The sequence below is a fragment of the Aythya ferina genome (genome assembly GCF_964211825.1).
Source record: "Aythya ferina genome assembly, chromosome: 6".
Classification (NCBI taxonomy): Eukaryota; Metazoa; Chordata; class Aves; order Anseriformes; family Anatidae; genus Aythya; species Aythya ferina.
In genome coordinates, this window is record NC_140303.1 from 39,880,869 (window position 1) to 39,907,441 (window position 26,573).

The 26,573-nt window shown below is 49.6% G+C and overlaps 1 protein-coding gene across 1 annotated transcript; it reads right to left on the reverse strand.

Annotated features, from left to right (window-relative positions):
• Window positions 1-1,190: 1,190 nt before the first annotated feature.
• RND3 (Rho family GTPase 3) lies at window positions 1,191-13,196 on the reverse strand. The gene is made up of 5 exons (XM_084523401.1): window positions 12,990-13,196; window positions 12,796-12,883; window positions 6,015-6,124; window positions 4,352-4,486; window positions 1,191-1,798 (listed from the first exon to the last, which is right to left on the reverse strand). Exons 1-5 carry the CDS (start codon window positions 13,140-13,142, stop codon window positions 1,547-1,549), a joined length of 738 nt encoding a protein of 245 aa, XP_084379527.1. The 5' UTR covers window positions 13,143-13,196; the 3' UTR covers window positions 1,191-1,546.
• Between the last annotated feature and the right edge of the window lie 13,377 nt (window positions 13,197-26,573).

The following is a 26,573-nucleotide window of genomic DNA, read 5'->3' on the forward strand; positions in this document are numbered from 1 at the left end:
TAATTATGGTAATCCTTTACCTTTGCAGAAGTCAACGTGAACACAGCTTTAACACTTCAAAAATGAAGCATCATCCTTGGAAACAAAATGCTTGTTCTCAACAAGCTATAGCCACACTGGTTAGAGCTTACAGTATCTTCCTTTCGAGAGAAGCTATGAAGTTTAGTCGGTCAGTAAACAGTTGCAAACAATTTTAAAGGCCGATATATTCAACGTAACGATAGGAATCAGCAAGCAAAAAAAGAACTTAACCAGTTCACTGATGTAATGGTTAATGATTGCTGTCTGGATATGTGTATATTAGTCCTAAAGACTAAACATAGCATCCAGTTTCCACTGGGGACCCCTTAAGGCATCACAGTTCTTCAGACTCCATTTCCTCACGGCACTCACCACGAGCAAATGAAGTCTGCCGCGAGACACGGCTGCCCCAAGTAACTGTACGGGAGTGTCTAACAGAAGGTAATCTGGCTCTGCTGGCTCATTTGCAGATTCTTGGGTTTTTACAAACACAGTTGCAGGGAACCATGTCACGGAGTAGCACTTCTCCATAGCGTTTACAGAGGGCTAGATCTTGGGAACCACCGGGCTCTTAACTCCTGCTAGGAGCAGAGGAGTCCCAGGGCTTCCCCAGATGGGCAGTAAGGCTGAACAAACTAGTATTTATTATTTTTTATAAACTCAGGATCATTTGCCATCATAGCTCTTAGCACCTTTCAGTCGATTTGATAGCTGAACCTACAGTGAAATACCCATACAGTACACCAGAACTTGAGCTCATTTCCACTTCAAATTACAATCACAAAGAGGAATGGAAAGTCAGAGTCCTGTAACAGGCAGGCAGTTTGCCCCCACGCCCCGATGCGATCCATTTTAATTCTGGGCACCTAAAATACTGGGAAACCTCAAGCATTCGTCTTCATGACCAAAGTGATAAAATTTAGCTTGCGTTGCCATCTCAGGAAGGCAAAACTCCAAACTTCTCACATAGTATTTTCCTCTAGGTGACGTATAGGCCTTGGCATACTCTCCATCTCAACGACGAGCTACTGAAAAATTAGATCATATCCTTTGGAAAACCAACTACAAGGTCACAGGGATAGTTCCTTAAAGAGGGCACATTAATAATGTCATCTTTAAAAAAAAAAACATTAAAGTATTATTTTAAAGAAATCAAAGTGGTAGCATCCAGGAGCAGAGCATCAATAAAAGAAACAAGCACTGTCAATGACATCTCTCTTCTTCTCAGTGTTGTTTTTTTTTCCCATTCACCCTCTCAGCACATTCACATGTTCCTTTTTTATTTTTTATTTTTTTGGCATTTTCTTCCACGTATCATTTCCTGATGCCACCTCATTTAGAGCTATTTCTTCTCCCTGCTTGGTCTACACGCTCAGTTCCTAAGTACAGTCTCACACGACAGGTGAAGAGTCTCCTGTAAAGCACTGGCATAAGCACCCATTAAATACCATGTGGCTGTTTACTTCATCGAGCCTCCACCTCTCCCAAACGCTCTCTTCCTCCCGCTCAAGGAAATCGAGGTCCTTCACATCACCGTGCAACTCTTTGCTTTGTCCTTTCGCAAGTCTGTAGCCACTGTAGAAAGTTCTGGCCTGCCGGGCATGTGTGAAATTCGCTTTGTTGCCCTCTGCGATTTGTTTCGTTTAACATTTTTATTTGTTTTATTCACACACGCCAAGGTGGCAACATGAAAAATGTCTCTGACGCTGTTTTCTGACTGTAAGGCTGAGCATTCAATATACGTAGCTGCTCCAATCTGTTTGGCCATATTTGCACCCTAAGGGAAAAAAGAACATGCAATCAATACCAAGTTCCCAGCGAGCCAAAGCAAACCATACAATTACTTTTCAGCACTGTTTTCCATACACAATGTTCTGTGAAAACCAAAGCTAAAGCTCGAGTATGACAGCCAGCAGCTAATTTTGCAAAATAAACAGAGCTCTGGTTCCAAGCTGCATTCACGCATTCTCTCACATGCAGATAAATACCATCTGAAATAGAGACGATAAGCCCAGTGACCTGCAAATAACCACAGCGACACAGGAAAGTACCACCAGCACCTATTCAGGCTGCTCCACACGTCCCTGTCCTGGGGCACAGCACACAGGGGAAAAACCCTTCTTGTGCTTATGGGGAGCAGAGCTGGACATTCCTGGGCTCGTAGCTAGGGAAGGGATGAAAATAGAAGGACTTCAGGGGCTACGCAAGCCCTTCTTTTGCAATGTTAAAGTGTGTCAGAAGTCAAAGCTGAGATATTTGTTCTAGCAGCACAAGAAAAACAAGCAGCAAAGCCAGCAGATGACAATACCCCGGGGTCCTACAGGAAGACAATACAATACCGTGTGAAAAAGCAGAGCTGGTTTAATGGAATTTTACTTCGGAGGGACAATCCTCCTAGTAAGTTACTACATCCAAGCACATCCTTGATGATCCTCATGCATCCACGGGCCTGAGGTAGAGGCAAGCAGGACAGGAGCCAGCCCAACCCCTCCTCCTTGCTCCCAGCCTGATGGCACCCATCCATCTGGACCCACATCATTACGCACTATTTGCCTTGCACTGATGCAGCTGCTTTCTTATCAGTTTAAGTGGGATTGGCTGATAAAAGACTTGCTTCGGCCCAAACCCTCCCCTCTGTTAAACACCGCAACTCCTACTCAGCTCAACCTATCTCAGTTCCTCAAAGCTGTTTGCTCAGGTGTAGCCGACTCGAAATTATCTAGGATACTGGGGACAGGGTGTCAGCATCAGCTGAATTTATCCTCCAAACACTTCCTTATGCAGCTAAGAGGAACGAGGAAAACCCCACTGAGCTCTGATCCCAACTTGACTTAGCAAGGCAGGGAATCTAAAAAGAAGCTGCGTATCTTCCAGAGGACTGGATCCTTCCCTGAAAAGAGCACAGAAGAGCCCTGGGTCGCTTCAGGCCACCGCTGTGCTTTGGCAACCACGAGACACACAGCCACAGCTCAGGCTAGATTTCCCTCTGCGTAAAGTGCAGACAAAATCGTGCAAGTTTGTTCAAGTAGGGGCTTCACTGAGTTATGTACAATTTTCTCTTTGGCTGGTAAGTAAAATCTTATGACTTTGCCCTTCCTAAGGAGTTGTGACATCAGGAGAGATGGGAATCTTCAAATCTAGGTGACAAACCCATTTGTCAGTAGTTTTTCCAATCTCTAACTCCAAAAAAAGGGTCAAACTTGATAATTTTATTGAAGAACCACAACAAAACATAAAACATATGACCTTGGGCATGCCATAAGTGGCAGACTATTCCCCTTCTAGAAAGGCAGAAGAGCTGGCATTTAGTTTCACTTAAAACTGCCTGAAATGGAGAGAGATTCACTGAACCAAACAGAAAAAAAATACCATAACCAGCAAAAGGCATCACAAGAAAACAACCCATGTTGTATTTTAATTAAGATACTCAGTTCACGGCAGCTCATTTTCAAATTTAAACATGCTGTAGGAGGCTGCATTATTAGTAATTGCATATTAGGAGCTCTTGGTTTGGAAGACCTGAGGTTTTGGATAAGACATCAAAAACGGTTTCAGAGTGCAGGATACACGGGCCAGCTAGAACTACCCGTGCAGGTAACACTTGCACTCTTGCACCCTGCGGGGTGTATATCTGAAACCACCACTGTGACTCAGCTGCAACGCACAAGTAGTAAGGGGAAGTTTATCTTAGATCTTAGTTTTCCCCCCACTTCTCTGCCTCCTGTTCTCCCACAGCCTGGTTCCTTTCCCCTTTTTCACCTCAGTGTCTCTATCTCACGATGTCTGGCTCCAACCTTCTCACTTCCCAACGAGAGAACCACTGCCCAGGACTAAGATGCCTTCTGGATTTGCTGCCAACCTTCACAGGGAGCTACAAGGTGTTTCCAAGCAGGGGGACTTTAAAGGGGTCAGATTACACGAAATAATTGTCCTGATGCTTGAGTCAGATGTACAACATTCAACTCAAGTGCGAGGACAACGATTTTATTGCCAGTAAATGAACAGGACAAGCCACACCTCGCAGTTACTGCTCCAGCCTCTGCAGGCACAGAAAAGCAGTAAGCTTATTTTTCAATCCATTTAAAAGGCTCCTCACAACCAACAGGGCCAAAATCTTATGATGCTTAAAGCGTGCTTTGTGGGACTGCAGGATTTTCTGCTGCATCCATTGTATAGGTAGGCTTTTCCTTTAGGAAGTTTCCAAATTCGCCTCCACTACCTAACCATGTGTATCCACCACCAAGGAGGGAGAATTTGTTCATAAAGATGGTTACGGTGACAGAAAGTCTTATCCTCCACCCCAAAGGACAAAGAATGCCACAGCACATACCTGGTCATAGGACACGGGCGTCTGCCTGTGATTGGAAAGTTCTACTAGTGTGCTTACATCCGTGCGCAGGTCCGACTTGCAGCCAACCAGAAGCATTTTGGTGTTGGGACAGAACTCCTGGATTTCACCTTTCCACTGTAAAATATTAGGTTGTTGTTATATTGGCATAGTTGAATGCTTAAATCCCCAAAAAATCTATACAAGATAGAGCTTAATGCATCATGACATTTTATGTAGAAATACCCTTACATAATAGTTGTATTTACCTTCAGGCTGATTTCTGAAGGCGTTAGTTCCAGCATTATCTGGTCAAGGATAAAAACTGACAATCTCCTACACTCACTAAGTCCACTGACTTAGTAATCGAGACTGTTTGCCTGCATGAATAAAGCTTTGCAGACCCGTGACTCCTCACAGGCAGCAAGCACCTAGCCACAGCCACGAACAGAGAGGAACCAAAGCAAGCTGGTGTTACCACATCCAGTAGTTCCTCAAGACTGAGCTAGAGGCCCAGACTCTCTGACCACAGAGTACATGTTGCTATATATTTGCTATATCCGAAAACCATACAAATCCGTCAAGGGTCCCGTGAGGAAGGCCTTCAAACAGGACATGTATCATGTTATTTTGTTTTCTTGCCCATAACCCATACACGGTAACTTTGAGAATAAAAGAAAGCCAATAAATTCCGCAGCCCATCTGACCAGATCATACAATCCCTAAAATTCAAGAATATAATTCGGGCTTAAAAATATATTAATAAAAATCTCTTCCCCACCAAGCAACAGTACAGTAACCAACAGGAACACAAAACAAGGCCAGTTCTAGATGCTTGTTGGCATAGGAGGCAGAGAATAGTCTGAAGTACTTTCTGCACATTATTCAGAGCACCACATACTGCTTTATGCCCCAGTGAAACAAGAACCACTGGCCCCAGCTACAGAGCGAAAGGAACTTCACATGGTTACGCCTTAAAGACGACACCACAAAGCTTGAGTCATGCCCAGTGACGGAGGGGAGGGCCGGGACCACCTTGTGAACACAGAGCTCAACTCTTAAACAAAAGAGTTTTGACTCGGGGGAAGTCAGGCTCTGAATCTTGGGTCACCGAGTTTCTGAAAAATCCTGAAGTTTGGTGCAGAATTAGGTTTCTATGCTATTGCTAGGTTTTCTGGTGTCTCCCAGAGGCATTTGTTACTGGCTCCTTCTAGCTCAAGACTGAGGAATTATGTAAAGCCACGGCATAAGTCCAAACGCTCTACAGACACTTTTAACTGTCTCTGCAACACAGCAAAGTTTCTCAGTCCTGTTTTTTATATGAATGTGGCATTAGAGACAGCTTCGTGCTGCACCCAATGCCACCCTAAACAATTCATTGGTGTCTAAGGGCTGAGGAATGAGAATTTACTTCACCCCTGAGGTTCCATTACATGGTGTGTTGTTTTTTTTTTTTTTTTTTCTTCAGTTAACATTAATCACTTCCAAATCAATGATTTCAAATCCTAGCAGTGCAGAGCACAGTCTGGTCTTCTTTCCATTAAAAGGAAAAAAAAAACAACACAAAACTGAAGTTTCTAACATAGGAAACAGCACCACTCTTCAGAGATTTAAAGACAAGCTACTTATAAACAGTTCTCTCCTCAAACGTTTCTTAAACACTTGCCTTTTTTAGCACACTGTCAAGAGTTTCTGGCCGACTAATGTCAAAGCAGATCAAGACGGCATCGGAGTCAGGATAAGAAAGCGGACGGACATTGTCATAATAAGGAGAGCCTGCAGGGAAAGAAAACACATTATTATCAGCATGTATTTTTCACTTTAAACAATCAAACACATCCAGAAAGTTTTGAAAGCTTTTCAAAAAAGCTCTTAAATATCACCTAGCTACCAGCTTTTCCTCAAAACCACTCTGTACTCCCAAAAGACAAGATTCTCAATTCCCCCTTCCTTTTGCTTCTCACCTACAAAAGCGACAGCTTTCCCAAGTTAAGAGGGACGGCACCCCAGTGATTCATCTCCCACTGAAAGCTTGTGACGCCCCAGTAACCAGGAAAAGGAAATAGGGTCAGCCCAAGTTTAAGTTCCAGCCATAATCTGCAGGAATGTGACTTTGAGGGGGGAAAAAGGAGTTAAAGCACGTCTTCAAAGGAGATTCTCCATAGTTGCATTTTCATGTAAAAAAAAATGCAGTAATTTTGAAATCAGCTTTGGATTTTTAATTTAGAACAAAGTTCCAAGTGCAAAAAGCATCTTTAGTTGTCATGGATATTGGTAATTTTTAGAAAAAAACCCTCTTGCTTAGAGTTAAAGCAGTTGTTCCAGTACTTGACCAGGAAAGAATTCCAGCCCTGCAGACAGACACGAGTTATCTGTCACAAAGAGGCACCGACTTGTAAGCCAATACACGCCTGTAGTAAACATTTATGTCTAGCCCATAAAACAAATTCTGATCAATGAGATCAAAAGCTAATGCTGAAGGAACATAAAGAGGTCCAATGTTGCATGTTACAACTGTTCTACTTCGAGAGCAATTAAGGGATACGACGAGTTTCTTTAAGACTTCTAACACGCAGTTACAACTTCACCTGCAGTCAGAAATCTCATTTTTAGCACCTGTTGAACCTCCAAGAACATTTGGGGGAAATTTCTCCTTTTCCATTCACTCAGCCACCACTCGGTTTGGCTTTTAACTCTGCTGAAGCTTCATTTACCAATGCATTTCTGATTCAGAAGGGTTCTTAAACAGTTAAGCTGTCCACCAGGATCAGGGCTTGGGCTTTAAAATACATGCCTGTGACTTAAAATGCACTTCAGCATATATTCTTACTCAGGTATTTGTCTTTCACAAACCTAAACTCCAGCATGGAGCATACACAACAAGAACACAGCTTTCAAGAGCTAGCAGGCGTGACTTCTGGGGTTATCGGCCAATTACAGCTCCAATTTTCAAACTACCTAGAACTAATTGCAAGGTCTCGGAGGCTGAACAGAGACTATTAACTGGATTAGAGAAATTCCTCGAGTTTTTAACTGACAGACAGCTCATGCTGTTGCACAGAGCAGAGCGGGGAATGGTGTGAACGGATCGCAGATGACTTCAGTTGGACAGCTTACACGAGAAGGAAGGAGTCAAGAATCCCAGGAATGTTGTTTTTGAAATGAAGAGGAACACATGGGGAACGAAGCATTACCAAACTAGGTAGCAGAAGGTAATTTGTTGAACAAGACTTTATTTTATTCAAGCGCTCATCTTCATAAACCATGTCAATCTCACGGAGAGGCAGCTGTCAAAAACCTGCTCCTTAAAAAAAAAAAAAAAACAGCTCGCTGTCTTCGGCAGAAAACGAGACATCAGGAGGAAATTTAAGCTGAGCTGACCAGAAAAACTAAGCCCCTGAGCTCCGAGTTACCCCGGTTGCAGCACTACGGCCTTCCCTGCTGCCTGCAGCACCGCTACGCAGCTCAGCACCACCTGAACACCCCCAGACCAGGCTGCTAGCCCCGGGGCTGAGCTGCTAGCCCTGGGCAAGCAGACAGCACCCTCAGTAGCCACCCCTGTGGCCCAGCACCTTCAAACAGGCCGCGGAGGCAGCGGCCTGCACGCCTCTGAGTGCAGGGCAAGTCGGGGCAGGGTGAGATTTTGGGAGCCTCAGCGCTCGGCCACAGGGCTGCCGGCTGGAAAGGAGGCTCCGAAAGCCTCACCCAGAAACTAATCCCGTAGACACATACCTAACTTCTCACTCAGCAGCCTCCCGGGACACCAGGCACCATATAAGTCCATCGGCGTGTGTTTATGTACACACACACAGCCACCACCTTCAGCCCAGAGATCCCTCGTACGGTGTCAGCTGCGGCTGGGTTTGTTCAGAGGGTTTTTCTTTTCAGGTTTTCCCTCTCGTATTAACGCTGAGGAACTAGAAGATGGACTTTTATAGGCAATCCTTCCGTGCAGATGCAAGCGGGGAGTGTTTGACAATTTTCTCCTCAGGGCGGCGTGCGGCAGAACAAACTGGAATCGTTTAAAGTCCTCACGCCGGCAGCACCGACAAAAGAAGTTTCCTGGTCTCGTTCGACAGCAATAACTGAACGTTTATTATTATTTCGCAAATAAAGAGCAGCCCCGGTCCTCAGCGAGGCGAGGCTATTCGATCTGGCTTTTCATCATTTCACCCAGAAACCCTCAGAACCGAGGAATCTCAGGAATGAGGCTCAAGTCTGAGCAGACAACTTGAACGCAGCCCAGCAAGGCTGTTCAGCCTTTTTCAAGTTAGTCTGCAGAGCTGAAACCATGCCAACCCTGGAAAACAGAAGGAGAATGCAAGGCTACAGCCATGGTATTCGGGAAAAAAAGAAGCCTGCCTGTGTTTGCGATTCTGCTCTTACAAAGTAAAACATTTTTGTCGGGGACAACATGAATGATTTATCAGCTTTATCAAGGGATCGCTGATAATGCTGCAGTTCATCTTGTTTTGTGGTGAAAGTATATTCCAGCTGCAATCCCCGATTTTATCTGTTTGGCAGCTTAAATAACCTAAGCCAAAGTAATTTACACAATTTCAGCTCCTATGCTCCATGCAAAGCACAGCACAAGTTCAGCTGTAAACCCCTCCCAAGCAGCCTGCTTGGCTTCAGTCTACGGAAGATGCCAAAGCTCAGGCTTAATAAACACCAAAATTATTCACATCATTGAAAGTTAAAGCATGCTTTTTTTTTTAATTTTTGGACGACTTAGTGCTGCCCTAAGCTGCTAGAGCCCGGAGGAGGCTGAGCACCACCGGGCTACTTGCACATCGCCACCGGGCGCTGACCTTCGGACTCCGGTCAGCTGGAAGAACAACAGCCAAACAGCAGCCTCCTCGCTCCCAGTTCCTCAGGCTTGCTGATTATCAGCTAGATAAAAAGCCCAGCAAACACCGCAGGGGCAGCTCCGAGCAGCTGGCTCCTTGCTATGGCCTTCTTCCTTCCCAGCACACCTCAGCATTTCGGGGAAAGCACCCAGCTCACAGCAGCGTGCGTTTACATTGCTGTACCTCAAACAGAAAGTGGGACTTCTGGTCCACTTACCAGTTCTATTTTTTCCCCTATAGAAGGAAAAATAAACTCTCGGGACTAGTTACTGCTACGCAGTCACGAAAGAAGAAAATCACATGGCTCAACACAGCCAACTTGTTAAGTGAACTGGAAGGCAGAAATTAGACATTTCCTTTACACTGCTTACTGCCAGAGAGCTCAGGGAAATAGGAACTTGAACTCCTGTATGTTTCAGATACCTTCTGAAAGATACCTCAGCAAAAAAAAAACACCCTTTATGATTAATATTTTTTTTTATGTAGACGCTGAATACACTGTGCACATTCAAATCACAGTAAAGCTAATTCGATTTAAGGCTCTAAGGCCCTTCTGGATTTAATTATATGCTAGTCCCCAGCAGTGCACAAGTATTTCTGGCCCTGCTGAGAACTACCAGAGTGTCCAGTACAGTTTCCCCTGTTCCAGCAATACAAAAGAAACTCGGGAGTTGTTGGGGAGGCAGATATGTGTACCTAATGAACAGCATGTGATACCTGAACAAGAAAAATGCCCATCAAAGTAGTCACTTTTAATGGAAGAAGGCAAAACCTCAGTAAACGAACCACGTGCACGCTGAACAAAGCTGTCTCATACACAAGTATTCTTCATGGTGTCCACAAGATTACACCATGAAGCTTTAGCCCGAAGAAACTTCTCTCAAGTACTGTACCTAGCAAAATGTGCAAACAGCTGCCAAGGAGCGCGAGACTGCCACACTGTATTACCACAGAACAGAATAATTTACGATGTAGTTATATTGCAACCAGACATTCCTGCTTTGAAAAAAAAAAAAAAAAAAAAAAAAAAAAAGGGGGTTTGGTAGTCCAAAAAACGATTGAAATTCAAGTTGGCAAGTGTTTTCCTTAATGCTGTGGCTAATTTAAATCCTTATAATGACTTGCAGAACTAGACAGTACCAGAAAATATTTGAATAATGAACCTTCCCATTCCACTCTTACTTGTAAGCATGTTTTGCCCCAAATTTCTATGGGCATGCCCAAGATACAACAAACTTCCCAATACATATACAGCTGGCTTTGAAGGTTCAGCTATGAGATGCTCTGTATTTTGCACTTAACATGCTTATTACTCTAGGAATCTTATTTTATAAGGGACTATTTCACAAGGTAAACCCAAACCATGATAGTTGGGCCTGTTTTCACTCTAACATAAGGCTTTTAACCAATGCCTACAGTTTTGGTTTTCTTTGCATTTTCTCAATGAGCAAAGAAAAACCCCTCAGAGTGGCTGTACCTTCCTTTCAACGCAGTCAGTGGGAAAACCAGCGCTTAAGTTAAGGTATGGACTAATTTGAGAGGTAGCCTGAGGCATGCTCCCAGCTAGGACACAGCTGGAGAGTAAAAAACGGATATTAAATACAGATAAAGTCATCCTGAAATACATACAGTATATTGCAATCAAGTCCTGCTAAAGAGCATCCGTTTTCACCCTCCCCCCTCAAGAAATGCAGAAAATCCCCAGGACTTGGGCCATTACCTCCCCCAGCCCATGCTGCGATGGACATTATCCTCCATTAGCATTTGGCAGCTACAAATCATATTTGGAAGCTAACTAGATCTTGTCCTGCTTTAAAGTCATTAAGACATTTATTGTAATTCGGCAGAGGACTAGGACAAAGACTTGTAAAGGACTAAATTACCAGGAATTTGAGATAATGCTAGAACCTTATCTTATCTCCTGATGTCTCTTATCTGGCGATGTGATTTTGCACTGGGTGAATGGGCTCTGGGCAGTTTTCCTCCTGGAAGAGCTGCTTGCAGAGAGCCTTCAGCTGCAGAATCCCACCTCCAGAGGATGTGCTGTTCAGTCTGCTATTACACCGAGCATCCCACCTTTCAAAGGCTTCCTCGTTAGGTGCAGATTGCAGACAAATTAACCACTTGTCCTGAAGCTCCCGACTCTGCCAGACTGCCTGTTAGCTCCAGGATGGGCCTGGAAGCCTGGCGTGCACCAGCAAAGGCTGGCAGGTGTTTGTTCCGCTGCTGCCATCTTTTGAAGTGCTACAGGATATTTCATTACCAGGGTGTCGTCAGCCTTTGACATACAGATTCCAGGCCTTCACACGTCAAACAACCCGCGCGGCGCATTTTAATAGCTAAAGATAAAATTTTCCAGAATACCTTTGCTAACCATTAATTTTTAATAAGGCCTTACTCCACCGAGTTTGTTGCAGCCAGCTTAGTAATCAGGATGAAAGCTCAAACCAGACACACTCAAGAAGCCTCCAAGTCTTATTTGGCATGAGATGAAAAAAAAAATAAATCAGTTTAGAACTATGCTGATACCGACTGTGGGCATGGAGACTGCCTTTTCCCAGTAACTGTGTTGCAAGAGTTTGGAATCATTTCCTGAGCAGCAAGAGGAAAACCAACTCAAAGCCCCAATTCCTTTTGTTGAAAAGGGATTAAAATTTTAGTTTCTGGTAAGTGGAGCAATTTCACATGGAGACAGATCCGATGGGTCCAAGCACAGCACACACAAAGCCTGCCTCACGAAGGAAGGGCTTGCATACTCTGTCAAGTTTTTCCAGCTCTTTCTTCTCAACCCCTTCTGCAGAATTAATGCTGATCCACATCTGTGTTGATGTTTTACCGTGTCATTCACCCCGACCATTTCTCCCAGCGCCCTCACTTATCCAGCAGAGCCTCGCTGGCTGCCCCGCTCCCCTCCAGCGCCAGCAAGCTGAGGGCTGCACCCTAACCATGCCGAACCCGTGTCCGTGGGGATGACCTACAGCAGGACCCCAAAGGCTTTCTGGCCTCATCTCTAACCTGAGACAGGCACAAGAACCTCAGCCTCGGAGCTGGTGGTTTTGAAATGGCCACTGAAGGCACGCCTGGAAGAGCCGCGGCACGCAGCTGCTGATGCTGGCGGGTAAAAAGGGATGGTTCCTAAAAAAAAGGATGGTGCCCCCTGCATCTTCAGGGGGGGGATGATGCCCAACCTCCTAGTCTTTCTTGACTTTAGAGGACCTCTAAAACGTGGGAAAATTACCGCGTTTTGTAACAACGAGACCCGAAGGAGCCTGCAAGGGGCTCAAACACCCCCTGACTCAATTTATCACGAACACCCATCAACACCTCTCCCCTCTCCTGAAGGGTAAGGAAGGGTTTTGTGGCAGCGGAGGTGCAGATGGCAGTTCTGCCCCTTTTTAGGGAGCTCTCCCCACTCATTATAGGGAAGACACACACCACTAACCCACCTGCCCCTTCTGCAAGCCCCTATGAGCAGAGCTTTGTCCCTCTCCCCCCAGCCTCAGACACATCCCCCAGCACCCCAGGGGTACCCCCCAGTAGCTGGGGGTCCCCGGGGGGGTCCCTCGGTCCCCAACCTGCCCGTCCCGGGGCTCTCACCGGAGGTGTCCCAGAGGCTGAGCTCGATGCGCTGCGTGTCGATCTCGAAGCTGGCCGTGTAGTTCTCGAAGACGGTGGGCACGTAGCTCTGCGAGGGGCAGGCAGCACAAGGCAGTCAGCCCAAACCTTACCCCCTGGACCCCCCCAAACCCCCAAAACCCCCCAAAACCCCCCAAAACCCCGTCCCCCCGTACCTCGGGGAAGCAGTCCTTGGCGAAGACGTGGAGCAGCGCGGTCTTGCCGCACTGGCTGTCCCCCACCACCACGATCTTGCACTTGACGTTCTGGTTGGGATCCATCACCGCCGCCTTGCTCGATAACTTCTGGCTCGCTCTTCTTTCCTTCATTGATCTCCGCTTAAGTCCCCTCGGCCGGCCACGACGAGAAAAAAAAAAAAAAAAAAAAAAAAGGAAAAAAAAAAAAAAAAACAACACACCCGGCTGCCTCTCCTCGCCCACCCCCAAAAATATTAAAAAAAGGATGATAATGATAAAAAAAAAATCAAAGTAGCCCGAGGAAGCCCAGGTGGAGGTGGCAGAGCCGCGGGCGCCCCGCCGCCCGCCCGCCGGTCCCGCGCAGACTGCTTTGTCCCCCCGCCGCCCGCCCCTATTTATAGGCTCGCCGCCGGCAAGCCCCGCCCACCGCCGGCGAGGCTCCGCCCCCCCGGCCGCGCGCGCGCTGGCGGGGCGGGGCGCCCCCTAGGGGAGAGGGAGGGGCCCTGAGGGGAGGGGGGGCTGGGGGGGGTGAGGGGGGATTGAGGAGGGGGGGAGGAAAGGATGAGGAGGGGGTGAGGAAGAGTTGAGAAAGGGATGAGTAAAGGGTGAGGAGGAGGCTGAGGAAGAGATGAGGAGGGGGTGAGGAAGAGTTGAGGAAGGGATGAGGAGGAGGCTGAGGAAGGGGTGAGGAAGGGGTGAGGAAAGGAGGAGGAGGAGGAGGAGGAGGAGGCTGAGGAAAGGATGAGGAAGGGATGAGGAGGAGGCTGAAGAAGGGGTGAGGAAGGGGTGAGGAGGAGGCTGAGGAAGGGGTGAGGAAAGGAGGAGGAGGCTGAGGAAAGGCTGAGGAAGGGATGAGGAGGAGGCTGAGGAAGGGGTGAGGAAGGGATGAGGAAAGGATGAGGAGGGGACTGAGGAGGAGGCTGAGGAAGGGGTGAGGAAGGGATGAGGAGGAGGCTGAGGAAAGGCTGAGGAAGGGATGAGGAGGAGGCTGAGGAAGAAGTTGTGGGTCTGAGGATGAGGTTGAGGGGCTGAGGGGAGCCCTGGGGTGCATGCGGCCATCCTGAAGGTGGGGTCATGCCCATGGCTCCCCAGTGAGTCACCCAGGCCATAAACTCTCCCCGTGCCATTTCTGAGCCCAAACACCGTTGTTAATAAAGTCTTGTGACACCCTGACATGGAATTGCTCCGCTACCTGGTGTGTTCACCCGCAGGACGGTGCTCCTGACACGGGCAAGGCCGGCTCCCAAGCGTGGTGTTTCCAAGACGCAGGGGCACTAACATTTGAGATTTCTTGTTGGGTTCACCGCTTTTATTCCAACATGGGTATTCGAACACGAAATTTATTTAAGAGTATGGGGAAATTCAGCTGTGTTTTCATGCCTTCAGAGTGCAGCGAGCCCCGTTTCTTCATTACTCTCCACTCTCTTATTGCATTTTCATGTCCACACCGAGGCCCAGCAGCCACACAGGCAGAGGCAGGTGGGACAAAACCACGGAGGTTCAGCCTGGCTCCGTTGTCCCGAACTCTCTGCGAGCCCAATAGCCCAGCTGAGGTGTATCTGGTGTGCCTAAGGGGAGAAGAGGGGGCTGAACGAGCTCTTTGTTGCTCTCAAGTGGGAGCTGGATGGAAACATCTGCTCCCTGTCAGCTCATCAGTCACCTCCATGCAGATGGAGGCAAGATGCACCGAACCTGGTGCTGATCACCGGTCCTCGGTGGTGGTTTGGCTCATCCCTCTGGACACGAGGACACATCCTGGGCACAGCACACGGGGCCTGGGGGGCTGCTCCTGCACATGGCTCACACGGAAAATTCGCCTGCACCTAGCTATGCTAGGAATGTGGAAACTTCAACACGCTGCCACTTACTCATCCCGACTTCCAGCAGCACGCCTGGCGCTCACACGAGGAGGGGCGGCTGTTTACGTGCTTTGTTTGCTGCTACAGCCGCTGCCAGGGCCACCCAGCTGAAAACCCCGGCTTTCAGGCCGTCGAAGGAATCCCTGCAGGGCTGTGCACCAAGCCGAGGAGCTTCGAGCCGACAGCCTGAGCTAATATTAGCAGAGCACTCGCTGCCACACAGGCTCCGGGGAGGAGGAAAAGGGCGATGTGTGGCTGTGCAGGGAGCCGCCTGCACGGGCATGGGATTGCTGCGAAGGGAAGCGTGGGACCTCGCAGCTCCGTGCACTTGTGACAATCAATAAACCAGGGGGCTCCGAGACGTGCCTGCCTGCTCTGGAACAGCTTGTTTGTTGTCATTCCTTGGGGAAACTGTTCCAGATATGTTAATCCCTGTAAAACTATTATTCATGTCGTACTATTAAGTTTAATGCCTTTTCGCATCTCTTGATAACCAGGGGGATAACGCAGCGGGGTTAACGTTTCCATTGGTATTTTTCGCACGCAGTCTGATTTTGATTTATAAGGCAGAGTGTCTTGCTTTGCTTAGTTCAAATTCCCCATTTTTTCTCCAGGTCTGATTCCTTCCTAGACTTTCTCAGTTTCTCTGCTTTCCATCCAGGACAGTATTATCTGTATCGTAACACCATATAAATAACCCGGTGTTATCTGCGGTAATGACTGCTGATCGAGTGTAGGATTTTATGGGGATATCAAGATGTATTTTTCTCCTCTCACAAGTAATCAGCTTGAACGCTTTCTGTGCCTATAATAAAACAGTTAAGGAGAATGCTTTTAGTACCGGAATGATTGCTTGATGATTTAAATCCAAAATTGCCAGCGGAATACCTATCTGCAACGCCAGCCCCCAAAGCATCCGTGGAAAGTATTAAAAAACATGCATAAAACATGAACCTTACCAGTCCCGTTCCCTCCTTTCTGTGTGTGTAACTCAAAGGGGCGTGCATTAAAAGAGCATTATTAAGGTTTAAGGTCAAGCACTCGTGTATTAGGAAATGCGCAGTTCCTGTGTGTCGGAAGCGTGGGCTCCCGTGCGAGCCTGCAGTGATAGCCATTAATTTCACCAGCACGAATTATGTTTTCCAGAGGACTTCTTCACCCCACAGAGCAATGTCACCTTAATGAGCTGTTCAGAAACACCCCTACCCCTCATGGCTCCCTCTGCAATCCGTGCTTCATTTAGGGACCCTACTCAAACCCTTCTCAATACCGATTTATCACCTCTTTCCTCTTCTCCGGTACTTATCACTGTCATATCTGAGTTCTTAGCAGCTGAAAATAAATTATTTTTCACGGGTACCTCGTGAGATGACGTGACCAGAGCACGGCTGTTTGACAAAAGAGAGGCAGTGAGGTCCCAAATACCCGCTAATTTTGGCTGAACACACAGGGCTTGATTCACTCAGGACACCTCACATTACTGCACCTCAGATGTTTTGGTACTTACTGTGAGCAGTGGTTCGGACTTAAAATCAGGAAGCCTCGAGCCACGTTGCGTGCGTAGGAAATCAAAAAATTCTCACTCGGTGATGATCTGTGAAAAAATGTTGTCCGAGCAGCTTGACTGCCAGCACGTGCGGGAGTGTTTGCTGGCTGGGGTTCCCAAAACCCGGGGAAAAAAAGGGTTGGGCTCAGTCACCACGGAGGGACTGGGGTTGTGGCTGCCTAAACCAGGGCCACATTTCCTTCTCGTCCAGTGGGGGGTTAAAATTGAAGGTGGTAGGGAGAGGATGAGCACCTCAGTCCTGGGTCGTGAGTGTAACAGCTATGTGGGAACGATGGCAACTGTGAAAATATAGATAGAGAGAAAGAATTAGATAAATTCATAAATTTATTTTTAATTTTTTAAAAAACCCTTAATAAGTGAAGGGAAGATGTTAAGACAAGGCATTTTGCAGCGCTGACCATGCTGTAATTAGGAAGATGCACGTGGGAATCTCCCATCTCAGGCAGGCTGGCTCAGCCTGGTGCACCTCGGGGGCTGTTTTAGGGCATTTGTTCGCGGAGCACGGCAGGATGCCAGGGGTGCTGCTCCCTCCCATTTGCAGGGAACACGTGGGAGGCCGTCACCTCTCTCCCAGGTTCGCTGCCTTCCCATCCCACCAGGATGCTTCCCGGGGTAGGGGGGTAAAAAGCTCTTCATATCCACCGGCATCAGAGAGTGCGAGTGTTTATTTGGGGTGACGATATAGGGTTCCACTTTAACAGGAAGGAATAATTGTCTTGAGATTGTTGGTTTCCAAATTAAAAAAAAAAAATCCAAATCCAAAGTTGCATTAAATTTATTTGGGTCCGAACTCTGATCCGAACCGTGCCGATCTGAAGATCCTTTGGAACGTGTGGGGAAAATCCTATTGAATTTGCTGAGCTTTGGCTCAGAGCGAAACGCTTCCTAGCTGTTGTTTGAGAATCCCCTGCAGACTGAAAGTTTTCGTTTTCAGTTCCTGGAGGTTAATTATGGAAATTCGTTATAGTGGATCAGCAGTCCCAGTTGCTGGGGAGACGGTAAAACTGTTTGGTATGAAATTCTAGCCCTGAGCTGGAGAGAAATTTTCTGACAGGATGGTTTTCCATCAGAAATATTGATATGCCGAAAGCAAAATGTTTTGCGAAACTGCTTCGATTTCACCAAAATTTTGTGTTGGGAAGTTTCCGATCTGGAGCTCCCTGATAAGGTCGCCCTGCTCTGGTTTAACCTTTTCTTCCCGAGGCGTTCAATTCCAAGGTTTTCTTTCTTTCTTTTTTTTTTTTTTAAATATGACCTTTTTGATGTAAGCGAAAGGACGGATTTCACCTCTCAGGGAATTCTGAAATCGCCTTTTCATGGCGTTTTGGAGAGGAAGAAGCAAGCACGTTGCGGGTGCAGCTTTCCCAGGCTGGGAAAGGGAAAGCAGCCTTGAATTACTGCTGGGGAGCAGAAAGGACCCGACACGAGTAAATGCATTTTTGGCTGCAGCACCACCAAGTCGGTTTAATTGTCCTGAGGAAGCCAAAACCGCTTCTCCTCGCCTCCAGGTGCTCCCAAGCCGCACCGAGCCTCAGGCGTGCACAGCCACGGCTCCTTTGGCATTCCCCAGCACCCGTCCCACGCTGCAGCCCCAAAATGGGCACAGCCGAGGGGCAGGCACAGGCTGCATCCCCTCCAAGAGAGGCAAACACCAGGCTGGTCGAGCTGGGGTGGCTTCGTGCGCTTCCCATCCCGAGATTTCCACAGGCAGGGAAAGTGAGTGGCTGCAATTAAGTGACTCAGCAAGGAGTAACTGGTCTCCTAACGCATTTCATGCTTGGTGTTGTAGTAGGGTGCTTCCGAATGCACAGTTCACATCTACAAATCTTCTTCCCGCACTGCCGTTCACTAAATAAAGCAAATCTCAGTGGAAGGCGTTGCACGATTCCCCTTCACCAGCCGTGCAGGAAACCAGCAGCAGCCGCAGGAGCGAGCCCAGATCACTCCCAAACTCTCGCTGCCTATATTGGATGCATTAAGAATTAATTACTTAGCTTTGTTAATTCATACTGAAGGCAAGACCGAGCAATAAGAACCCAATCCTGTCCTCGGATAAAACCATGACATCAGCAGGCTCTGTCAGGAGCCTCGAGCTGTGCTTTCCCCCTGCACAAGCCCGTGCTCAGCACATCTCGCCGAGCGGGCGCACGCGCTCCCGTGGGTATTAAAGCACAGGTCGGGTTTACGCTGGGACATGTACTCGCAAAGTCAAAGGAAAGCCTCATTTTTTCGCCATAAAAGGTAAGGAGCAAAATTCCAGCGCTGAATTTACTTGCCTGGCTGCTCCTGGACGTGGGAAAAGAATGCTGCTTCCTCCTACGGATCTGCTTCCCAGCCCAGGTCTTCCTCCCTCCGAGGCTTGTCCGTGCAAGTCGCACTCCTGGCAGGAGCCCGCAATTAGCTGCGAGGATATAAGAACCTCTCAGGAGGAGAGAGGATCGCAGGAGCTGGGCCTGCTTCCCTCCATGCCTGCACAGCTTTCCTCCCAATGCGTTTGCCACGGGGATTGGGGTGACCCCCAGATTGGGGTGACCCCAGTTCGGGTGGGCACGCAGCATGGAAACCCCTTCTGCCCCCTGCCCAGCACCTAGTGGGGCCGCGGGGGTCATCCAGCAGTGCAGGGTGATGGGGTTCCTCCTGGTGGCTGCGAACCAAGCCTGGAAAATTCCCCATTTCCTCAGCGTGTGCTCGGCACCAGGCACCACCAGCTTCCTCCATCCCACACCAGACTTTCGGCTCCGACGGGGAAGGTCCCTGGCACCCAGTGCCATGGTTGCTGCAGGAGCATCGGGGGGATTTTTCCCACCACGGTGCCCGGCAGGGTGGAGGAACCGGCCCCGATTCTCGTGAAACCCCACTTGAAGTGTTTGCAAAGGTTGCTCCATCCCCGGGGCTCCAGCCAAGCTCCCCCTCTACCCCCTCTGCCCCCAGATGCCATGGCAGGAGGGGCTCGGTCCCTGCCTTCGGTGATGCCCTCTCCAAAATCAGAGGCGCACACCCTGGGGACCACATTCCCCAGTTTCAAGTCTCTGGGGAAGCCCAGCAGGATGCCAGCAGCAGTAGCAGCTCTCCCATTTATTTCGGAGACCCTCCTGTCCGAGTGCTGCACAGGCAGGGACAGCGGCTGGGTCGAGGGCCTGGCTGCTCCCCACGGACACTGGGAATCCCCCAATCGGCCCCAAAATGGGCGTGATGCCATCGATGACATCAGCATCGTCCCCAGGGCGTGCTGCCTGCTTCCCCTGAGTCACCCTCCGGCACACGGGCGCGATAAGGAGGAAAGTGGCGGCGCTCCAAATAGCGCAGATGCCGGCTTATTTGGAGCTGAAGAAGCAAGTTCTGCGTTGCAGGGGGGGTTTAGCAGCACCTCCTCCCTCCAAGAGTCCTTCTAAAACGGGAAAATGGCCCCGGGTCAGTTTGGGGAGTGTTTTGGGGTGTGTAGCACGCGGTGACAGCGTGGCCGTCCCCTGTTCCTCGTTTTCCCACAGCAATGCACCTCGCTTCGAGAGCCTTCCCTACACACAGCCCTAAAACCAGAGCGAGGCCAAAGCAAATATTTGGATCACAACTGAACAGAGCCGGATCTCCAGAGGGGCAAGAAGAGGTTTTGCTTTTTTTTTTTATTTTTTTTTTTTTCTGGAAAAAAACAGCACACGCCGCTTTCCCTCTCGAAAGCGCGTTATGAAAATGAGGCCAATGTGGTTTTCATTTGCAACGCTAATTTGATGAGCTCCGGCGGGGTAATGATGCAGGACTGGCTGCATTTCATTAAAGCCTTGCTGGGCCCCGTCTCCCTGCAGGTGCCCGGCCCCACAGCCCCCCAGTCCCTTCCCCAGCTGTGGGACCAGGCGTGCGTGTGGCACCTTGTGCCCCATTTGCCCTGCAAGCCACAGGGCTGGAGCTGGCTGTCACCTGAGCCTAAATAACAGGGTCCATCCACCCCGGGACAGCATCTCTGTCACCCAAGGATGCTCTCGGAGCTGGGGGGCAGCATTTTGGGGACCACTGCCTTCTGGGTGTCCCATTTGGGTGTCCCCTTTTGGGTGTCCCCATTTGGGTGTCTCCTTCTGGGTGTCTCCTTCTGGGTGTCCCCTTGCAGGTGGCCCATGCCTGTGCTCGGAGCCGCAGCCTCCTGCTTCCCAGCAGGCTCGGTGTGAAAATTTCCCATGCTTTTCCAGGAAACTCATCCTGTGCCCTTTTTCCTGGAGCGGGCCGCTAGCGCGGGGCGGAAATCCACAGGCTCGGAGCCAGGTTGTGAAACTCCCCCGGCAGCAGCGCGGGGACAGCGGTATTACATCAGAAAAACAAACGTTGAGCAAAAAATGATAACCTTTGTGCTCCCGGCTGTACAAACATCGCCTCTCCTCTGCCCTGCACGCTACAAAAATAGCCTGAAGAAACCGCGGGAGCACGGCCAGGCTCCAAGTGCCTTCGTTAGCTAAATATCGGCTGGGGATTGCCGGAGGGGAATCGCTGCCCTGGGGCTCGGGATGTCTCTGGGACATGCTCCAGCCATCCCCCATGGGCTGGGCTCTCCCAAGGAGTCTGCTGGGAGGGGGAAGGGGAAAAAAATACAAGCTTGGGGAAAATAATGTGGAAGAAAGGGCTGTCAGAGGCTGAGCCCGCAGTGACGCCCCGGTGCTTTGGGTCAAGGTGAGGTATGAGGGCAAGGCAGCCCTTCAGCTCCACGTAAAGCACCTGCACCTTCGTATCTACGTTCAGCGGTGACTAACACGGCAGTCAGTGTTTTTTCCTGGTCACTGCAGCATGAGGTCACTAAAAAATATGTGTCATGTTGGTCTGAGGACTTCGTGTCCGGTGTGTGTGGCCGGGGAGGAGCAGGGCTGGGCGAGCACCCGGACACGTGCGTGTGTTCTCCGCCTCCCCTTGCCCAAAGGGGTTCCTGCATCTGCTTGTGGGTGTAATTCAGGGCGCAGGACCTGGGCTGCCTTCCTCCACGTGCTGTTTTTTTACCAGGCTGGCAGTATCCTTCACTCATTTTGGCAGCAAAACGCCTGCTAATGTGAGCGAAATGCCTAGTGGAGCGGCGCGCCCCGCGCTCCTCCTTTAACTAACCAGCTGCTGGATCGAGGGGCAGAGAAGGGAGATGTTTCCTAATCCTGCCCCGTCCCTTCCGTCTGCAGCCCGGTGTGGATTTTGCAGCCACCGCCGAGTTATTCATGCGTTAGGTATCCTCGCCACGCCAGCTGTATGACGTGCTGATAAAGCACACAGGTTTCTGTGCTCAGTGCATGGGGTCAGCGCAGCCGGCCGGCACCTCGCCTGGCACCAGCTGGGGCTCCTGCAGAGCTGGGAAGGGGACACTGGGGATGGGAACATCTCAGGGCCACTCGTGTGTCCCCAAAACCCTGGTAGCTGCAGGGATCAGCCGGCCAGGAAACAGCCTGGGGGGAAAACACGAGCAGGAACCGGGAGCTGGCGACCGAAGGCAGGGCTGAGTCATGAAAAGTGCCGGGGAAAACGCTGACAAAGCTCTTTTAGCACAGCAAAGCGTTAGCGGAAATCAAAGCGTTTGGCCAAAAAAAATCAAAGCGAAATGGTGCTGCTTGGAGGCAGGCTCCTCACAAGCAGCCCCAGTTCTTGCCAATCCCACCCCAAAACAGGAGGATGCTACCGGATTAAACTGGGAGGCATCGTTCGGTTCCCCTGGTGCTAAGTGGGGTTTGGCATTTTGCCCTAATCTTACTTTAGGTTTTGCAGTTCCCAACCCTGCTCTAACTCGGCTCCTACCCAAGGCATCAGGAGCGGGGTCCACGCTGGTGGCTGAGCCCTGCTCCACGAGAGATCTGCTGGGCACCAGGTGAAAAAAAAAAATAAATAAAAACAAACAACACTTTTTTTTTATTCCTCTAAGGATCCAAGTGGCAATTGGAGCTCCCCACGAAACCCAGCAGTTGGTTTTGGTTTCGAGACACACACGCAGACAGCCGGGGACGTGCCCAAAGCCAGAAATATGCAGACTGGTTGGTGACACGCGGGAACGAGGAGCGAGGAGAGCGACGGGGGGGCTGTGCTGCTGCCAGCGATGTGTGGGGATGCTCCCGGGGCACTCACAAGGCTTTTTTTATCAGCTGGTGCCATGGCCATGCCCGCTCCCCCTTCCCTCACCAAGCGGAGCCACGGGCACGAGGCTGCGCTGAACACGGCTTGGTTTTACTTATGGCTAAAAGGTAAAATGTGAACTGAGATCTGCAGAGGTGAAAATACTTATTTCTGGGTATTTTACGTCTCCCCTGAAGAGGTTTATAAAGCATTTTTCCCTCAGCACCGGGGAAGAAATACGGCATTGTAAAGGGGAACAAAGAAGTTCAATCTGGGAAGATTGACGAGCATATCCAGAACATTATGGGTTTATCCAGGTCACCTTTTTCATTCTCACCCAGTAAGGAAATTAATGAAGCTCCTGAAGTTATTACCTCTAATTCATGACCTATTAACGGCAATAAAGCTTTAAGAAAGCACAAGAAACATTATTCTGAAGGGCAAAGGAAACGCTGGAGCGTGGTCCTTTGTGGTTTATCTTAGTGATTTGGGATCCCCCTGGGGAGGGAGGAACTGCGGGGCTGGGTCCCTGCCCCAAGGACGGCTCCTGCGTTTTATTGGAGACCAGCATATGTGATGGTGACACCTGAGAAAAATGGTGATTGGGTAATTAAAGGCCGACTAATCTGACTTTATTTAAAAAAATGTATGAAGGAAGGAGCCATTACGGCTACGGAGGTAAATGGAAAATGATATAAAACTGGAGCAAAGGTGAAACAAAGGTTAATTGCGCCTGACTTAGCTCTGATAATGGATTTCGGAGACAAAGGGAACGAAGGAGATTGCATCTGCCTGGACTTCAGGAAGAGGGTTTCAGCGGTGTCCCAGGGAGGAGGTGGGACCGGAGGAGGATTTGGGAGGGAGGCGAGAACCTGGGCGAGGGCAGGGGACAGCCACAGGAGCCATCACCATGTGATGGTGGACACAGCTCGGATCAGGAAAGCTCAAGAAAAGCCAAACTGCAAGAACTTGGTGCATTAAATTCACCAAAATCTCAGCACGGCAAGGCAGGAGACCCTCTGACTGCTGCCTACAAACACATTTAAGGGCCAACCAGGCAGAGGCAGGTAATTTTTCAAGCCCTGGACACGACGGGAACTGGAGGAACCCTGCAAGATCTGGCATAAAGTCAGATCTTCCAAACCACAAGGTTTGGAAGCCCAAAACACCGCCTTGGTGGCCGGCTGTGGCTGTGAAAGCTCAGGAGGCAGCGTCGGGCCCCTCTCCGGGGCGGAGAAGGCGGCTATTTGATGTGGTGCCCTTGGGAGCAGAGGACCGGGCGATAAACCTGCGGCTCCTTCAGGTCCGACCAGAAAAACCTGCGATCCTGCCGCCCACCCTCCCGGCTGAGGGCTGAGCCGATGGGTGCCTGCGATAAAGGACGTGAGAAGGAGGGGGAGTGCGCTCACCGCCCCCATGCTCTCGGGGATTTTCTTTGTTCCCACGGGCAGCCGGATGGGGACGGGGTCGCCACGGGGCAATGCCAACCCCCGTCTTGCTCAGCATCCCCTAGGGGACTCAGCCTTCCTCCTCCTCCTTCAGCAGCATCGCCAGGTGCTGCAGGTATCAAAAATCACTTATTTTTTTGATTGGGAAGGAATAAAAAAACGTATTGGTGACAGAACAACTAGCGATCACTTGCTCTTTTTCATCAGACATCTTTTTTTTTCAGACAACCGCACCAGTAAAACCACGTCTTCCCTCAAATACATCAAAGTGTTTAATGGCTGGGCGTGTGTTTCACCGCAACCCCCTTCCCTCCCCGCGCGGGCTGGAGTGGAAAAATAAACAGCAGCCAACGTGGTACAATGCAAAGGCAAATGAAAGCCTCTGCTCCTTCTAGCTCTATTAGGAGCGCCTTCCATTTGGCAAATTAAGATGAGCCAATCAAAACGGCATTTGCAAAACACACATTAACAAATCAGTAACTGTAAAAACAGCCATCAAAATAGCTTTTAATGTTTCCAAATTGACTGCAGTGAATGCAGATCATATGGCGCTCAATTAAGTTTAGGAATGAGCTATAATTTCTGCATATTTATATACCAACAGCTGAATTGCATCTTTCAATTTTTAAGTCTGTGGCTTTCAAGCCACAATAATAATCCCGGAGCTGCGAGCCCTTTGATTCAGCCCGTGACAATGGTGGGCAGAGCATCAGGCGAGCCTTTGGCTCCCGCGGAGAGTGGATTCCCAAGGGCAGGAGGGAGAACAAGGTTTTGCTGCTGGGAAAATCCCTCCCGTGCTCTCTGTGATGCTCCTGTTAAAGGAGCAAAACAAATCTTGAATCTTTTTTCCAAGGCAGGAGGAGATTTTGTGCTGGCTGTGCGGTGCCCGGGGTGTCCTCATGAGGCCACAGGTGGGGATGGGAGCACGGGGACACACCAGGGTCTGCAGCCTTTCTGGCTGCAAGGTCACATTTGCACCACCACCATCTGATCCCGCACAGGCAGACACACACTTGTCCAAGGAGTGGATTCCTGCGTATATCTTAAGCCTAAAATAAATTGAATAAAACCACCTGGACGCAATGATTCTCCCCAGCAGAAACGTCCTCGCTATTCCCCGAAGCGTTATTCATCTTCCTCACGCAGTGCAGCCTGGAATAATAACCATATCAATGATTTTAAATTAAGATACATGCACTGTCACGCTTGATTAACAGAGTGCAGGGAGCGCCCTTTAATTTGGAATAAGGAGCTAACCCCAGCACAGGGCTGCCGGCAGGCCTCCGTGAGGAAGGGATGCTGAGGAGCAGCCGTGGTGCTGGGCAAAAAATCGCCTGCACTGCTGTGTGCTGCTGCAGGAGCTCATCCTGCAGCGGGAGTCAGCAATGCCCAAGGCTCACAAAGCCAAAAGCTGCCCAGGATTTTGTGCTGGAGGTGCCCAGCCCACCAGGGACATGCTGGTTGCAGTGCCAAGCGATGCGCCGCGCTGCAACCAGGTCGGTAGCTGCGTGTGTTGGCTCACACCCAGGCACAGCCACCAGAAGCTATCACAGATGGGGACAAAAAAGGGGTTTTCTGGGATGCACGAGGCACCGCTGGGCCAGGCTTCCAGTGCAAGCACCCAACTGGATTTGCCCAGCTGTAGGCTGTGCTTCCCTCGCAGGGCGCAACTGCGGACCTGGGCACAAGGCCAGGCGTTAAAGGAAGCCCTTGGGTAATGAGTGGCTTTGAAGGCACGACCTGCAGAGTGCCAAAGGGAAATCAGCCTGTTTCCTTTATGCCTAAGCAAGCTGAAGTTGTAGAGCTTTCTTAAAAGCCCCCTTGAGTATTGTCTGTAGGTTGCATTTAAAAACAGAGACTTGAACACAGCTTGGGTTCGTGGCATTGCACGCTCCATACGTGGGGTGCCCAGGAAGGCACCTGCACCGAAAGAAACCTGGTGCCACCTCTGGCAAACAATGCAAATCGTGCAGATAATGCAAATAGTGCAGACGTGCACTGCTGTGTGCCCACAGGCACTGCCCCTCCAGCTGTATGCACCACGCGCGTGTCACCGGCACGAAGCACCACGAGCATCCCGGCACTGCTCGTGCTTCCCGGGGCAGTGCTGGGGGCTGACCCCGGCCATGCTGGGCTAACTGCACTCTTTGGGTGATTTCCAGGCATTTTCAGCATGTTTACCTCTGGATCTGCTATTTTGCAGAGGTGTCTGAGGCAGAATGGTGTGGGAAGTTTTTTATATTTTCCCAATACCCGATTTTTTCTTGCATTATCACTTCTTGCCACGGGACTCAAAGTGGTCCTTTCAAGCCCACTGAAAGGGTGTTTCTCTGAGAACTGCAAATGGAAAGGAGAATAAATTTCTTTAGGCAAGGAGGAATTTCCCCAGACCCTTCAGGGCTGCAGGGCTATGGCCACGGCTGGTTCCTCCTGCCTCCAGCCCCACGCACCCCGATGGGCGCCGCAGACGTAGCCGGGACGGCGTCCAGCCTCCAATTGTATGTTTGCTCTCCTCCGCTCCAGCTGATGTAATCGGGGCAAACGGCCCTAAACGAGGTTTGGAGATGCAGGCTATTAGATTAGAGGCTATTAGATTGGATTATTATTGAAATATTATTCCATTATT

Bases quoted from the DNA above. Each gene is read 5' to 3' on its own strand.
- RND3 (XM_084523401.1), bottom strand. From the start codon at position 13,142: ATGAAGGAAAGAAGAGCGAGCCAGAAGTTATCGAGCAAGGCGGCGGTG. The intron at 12,884-12,989 runs GTACGGGGGGAC...TGCCCCTCGCAG, and splicing joins CCAAGGACTGCTTCCCCGAG to AGCTACGTGCCCACCGTCTT. The intron at 6,125-12,795 runs GTGAGAGCCCCG...CTTTCCCTGCAG, and splicing joins CAGCCTCTGGGACACCTCCG to GCTCTCCTTATTATGACAAT.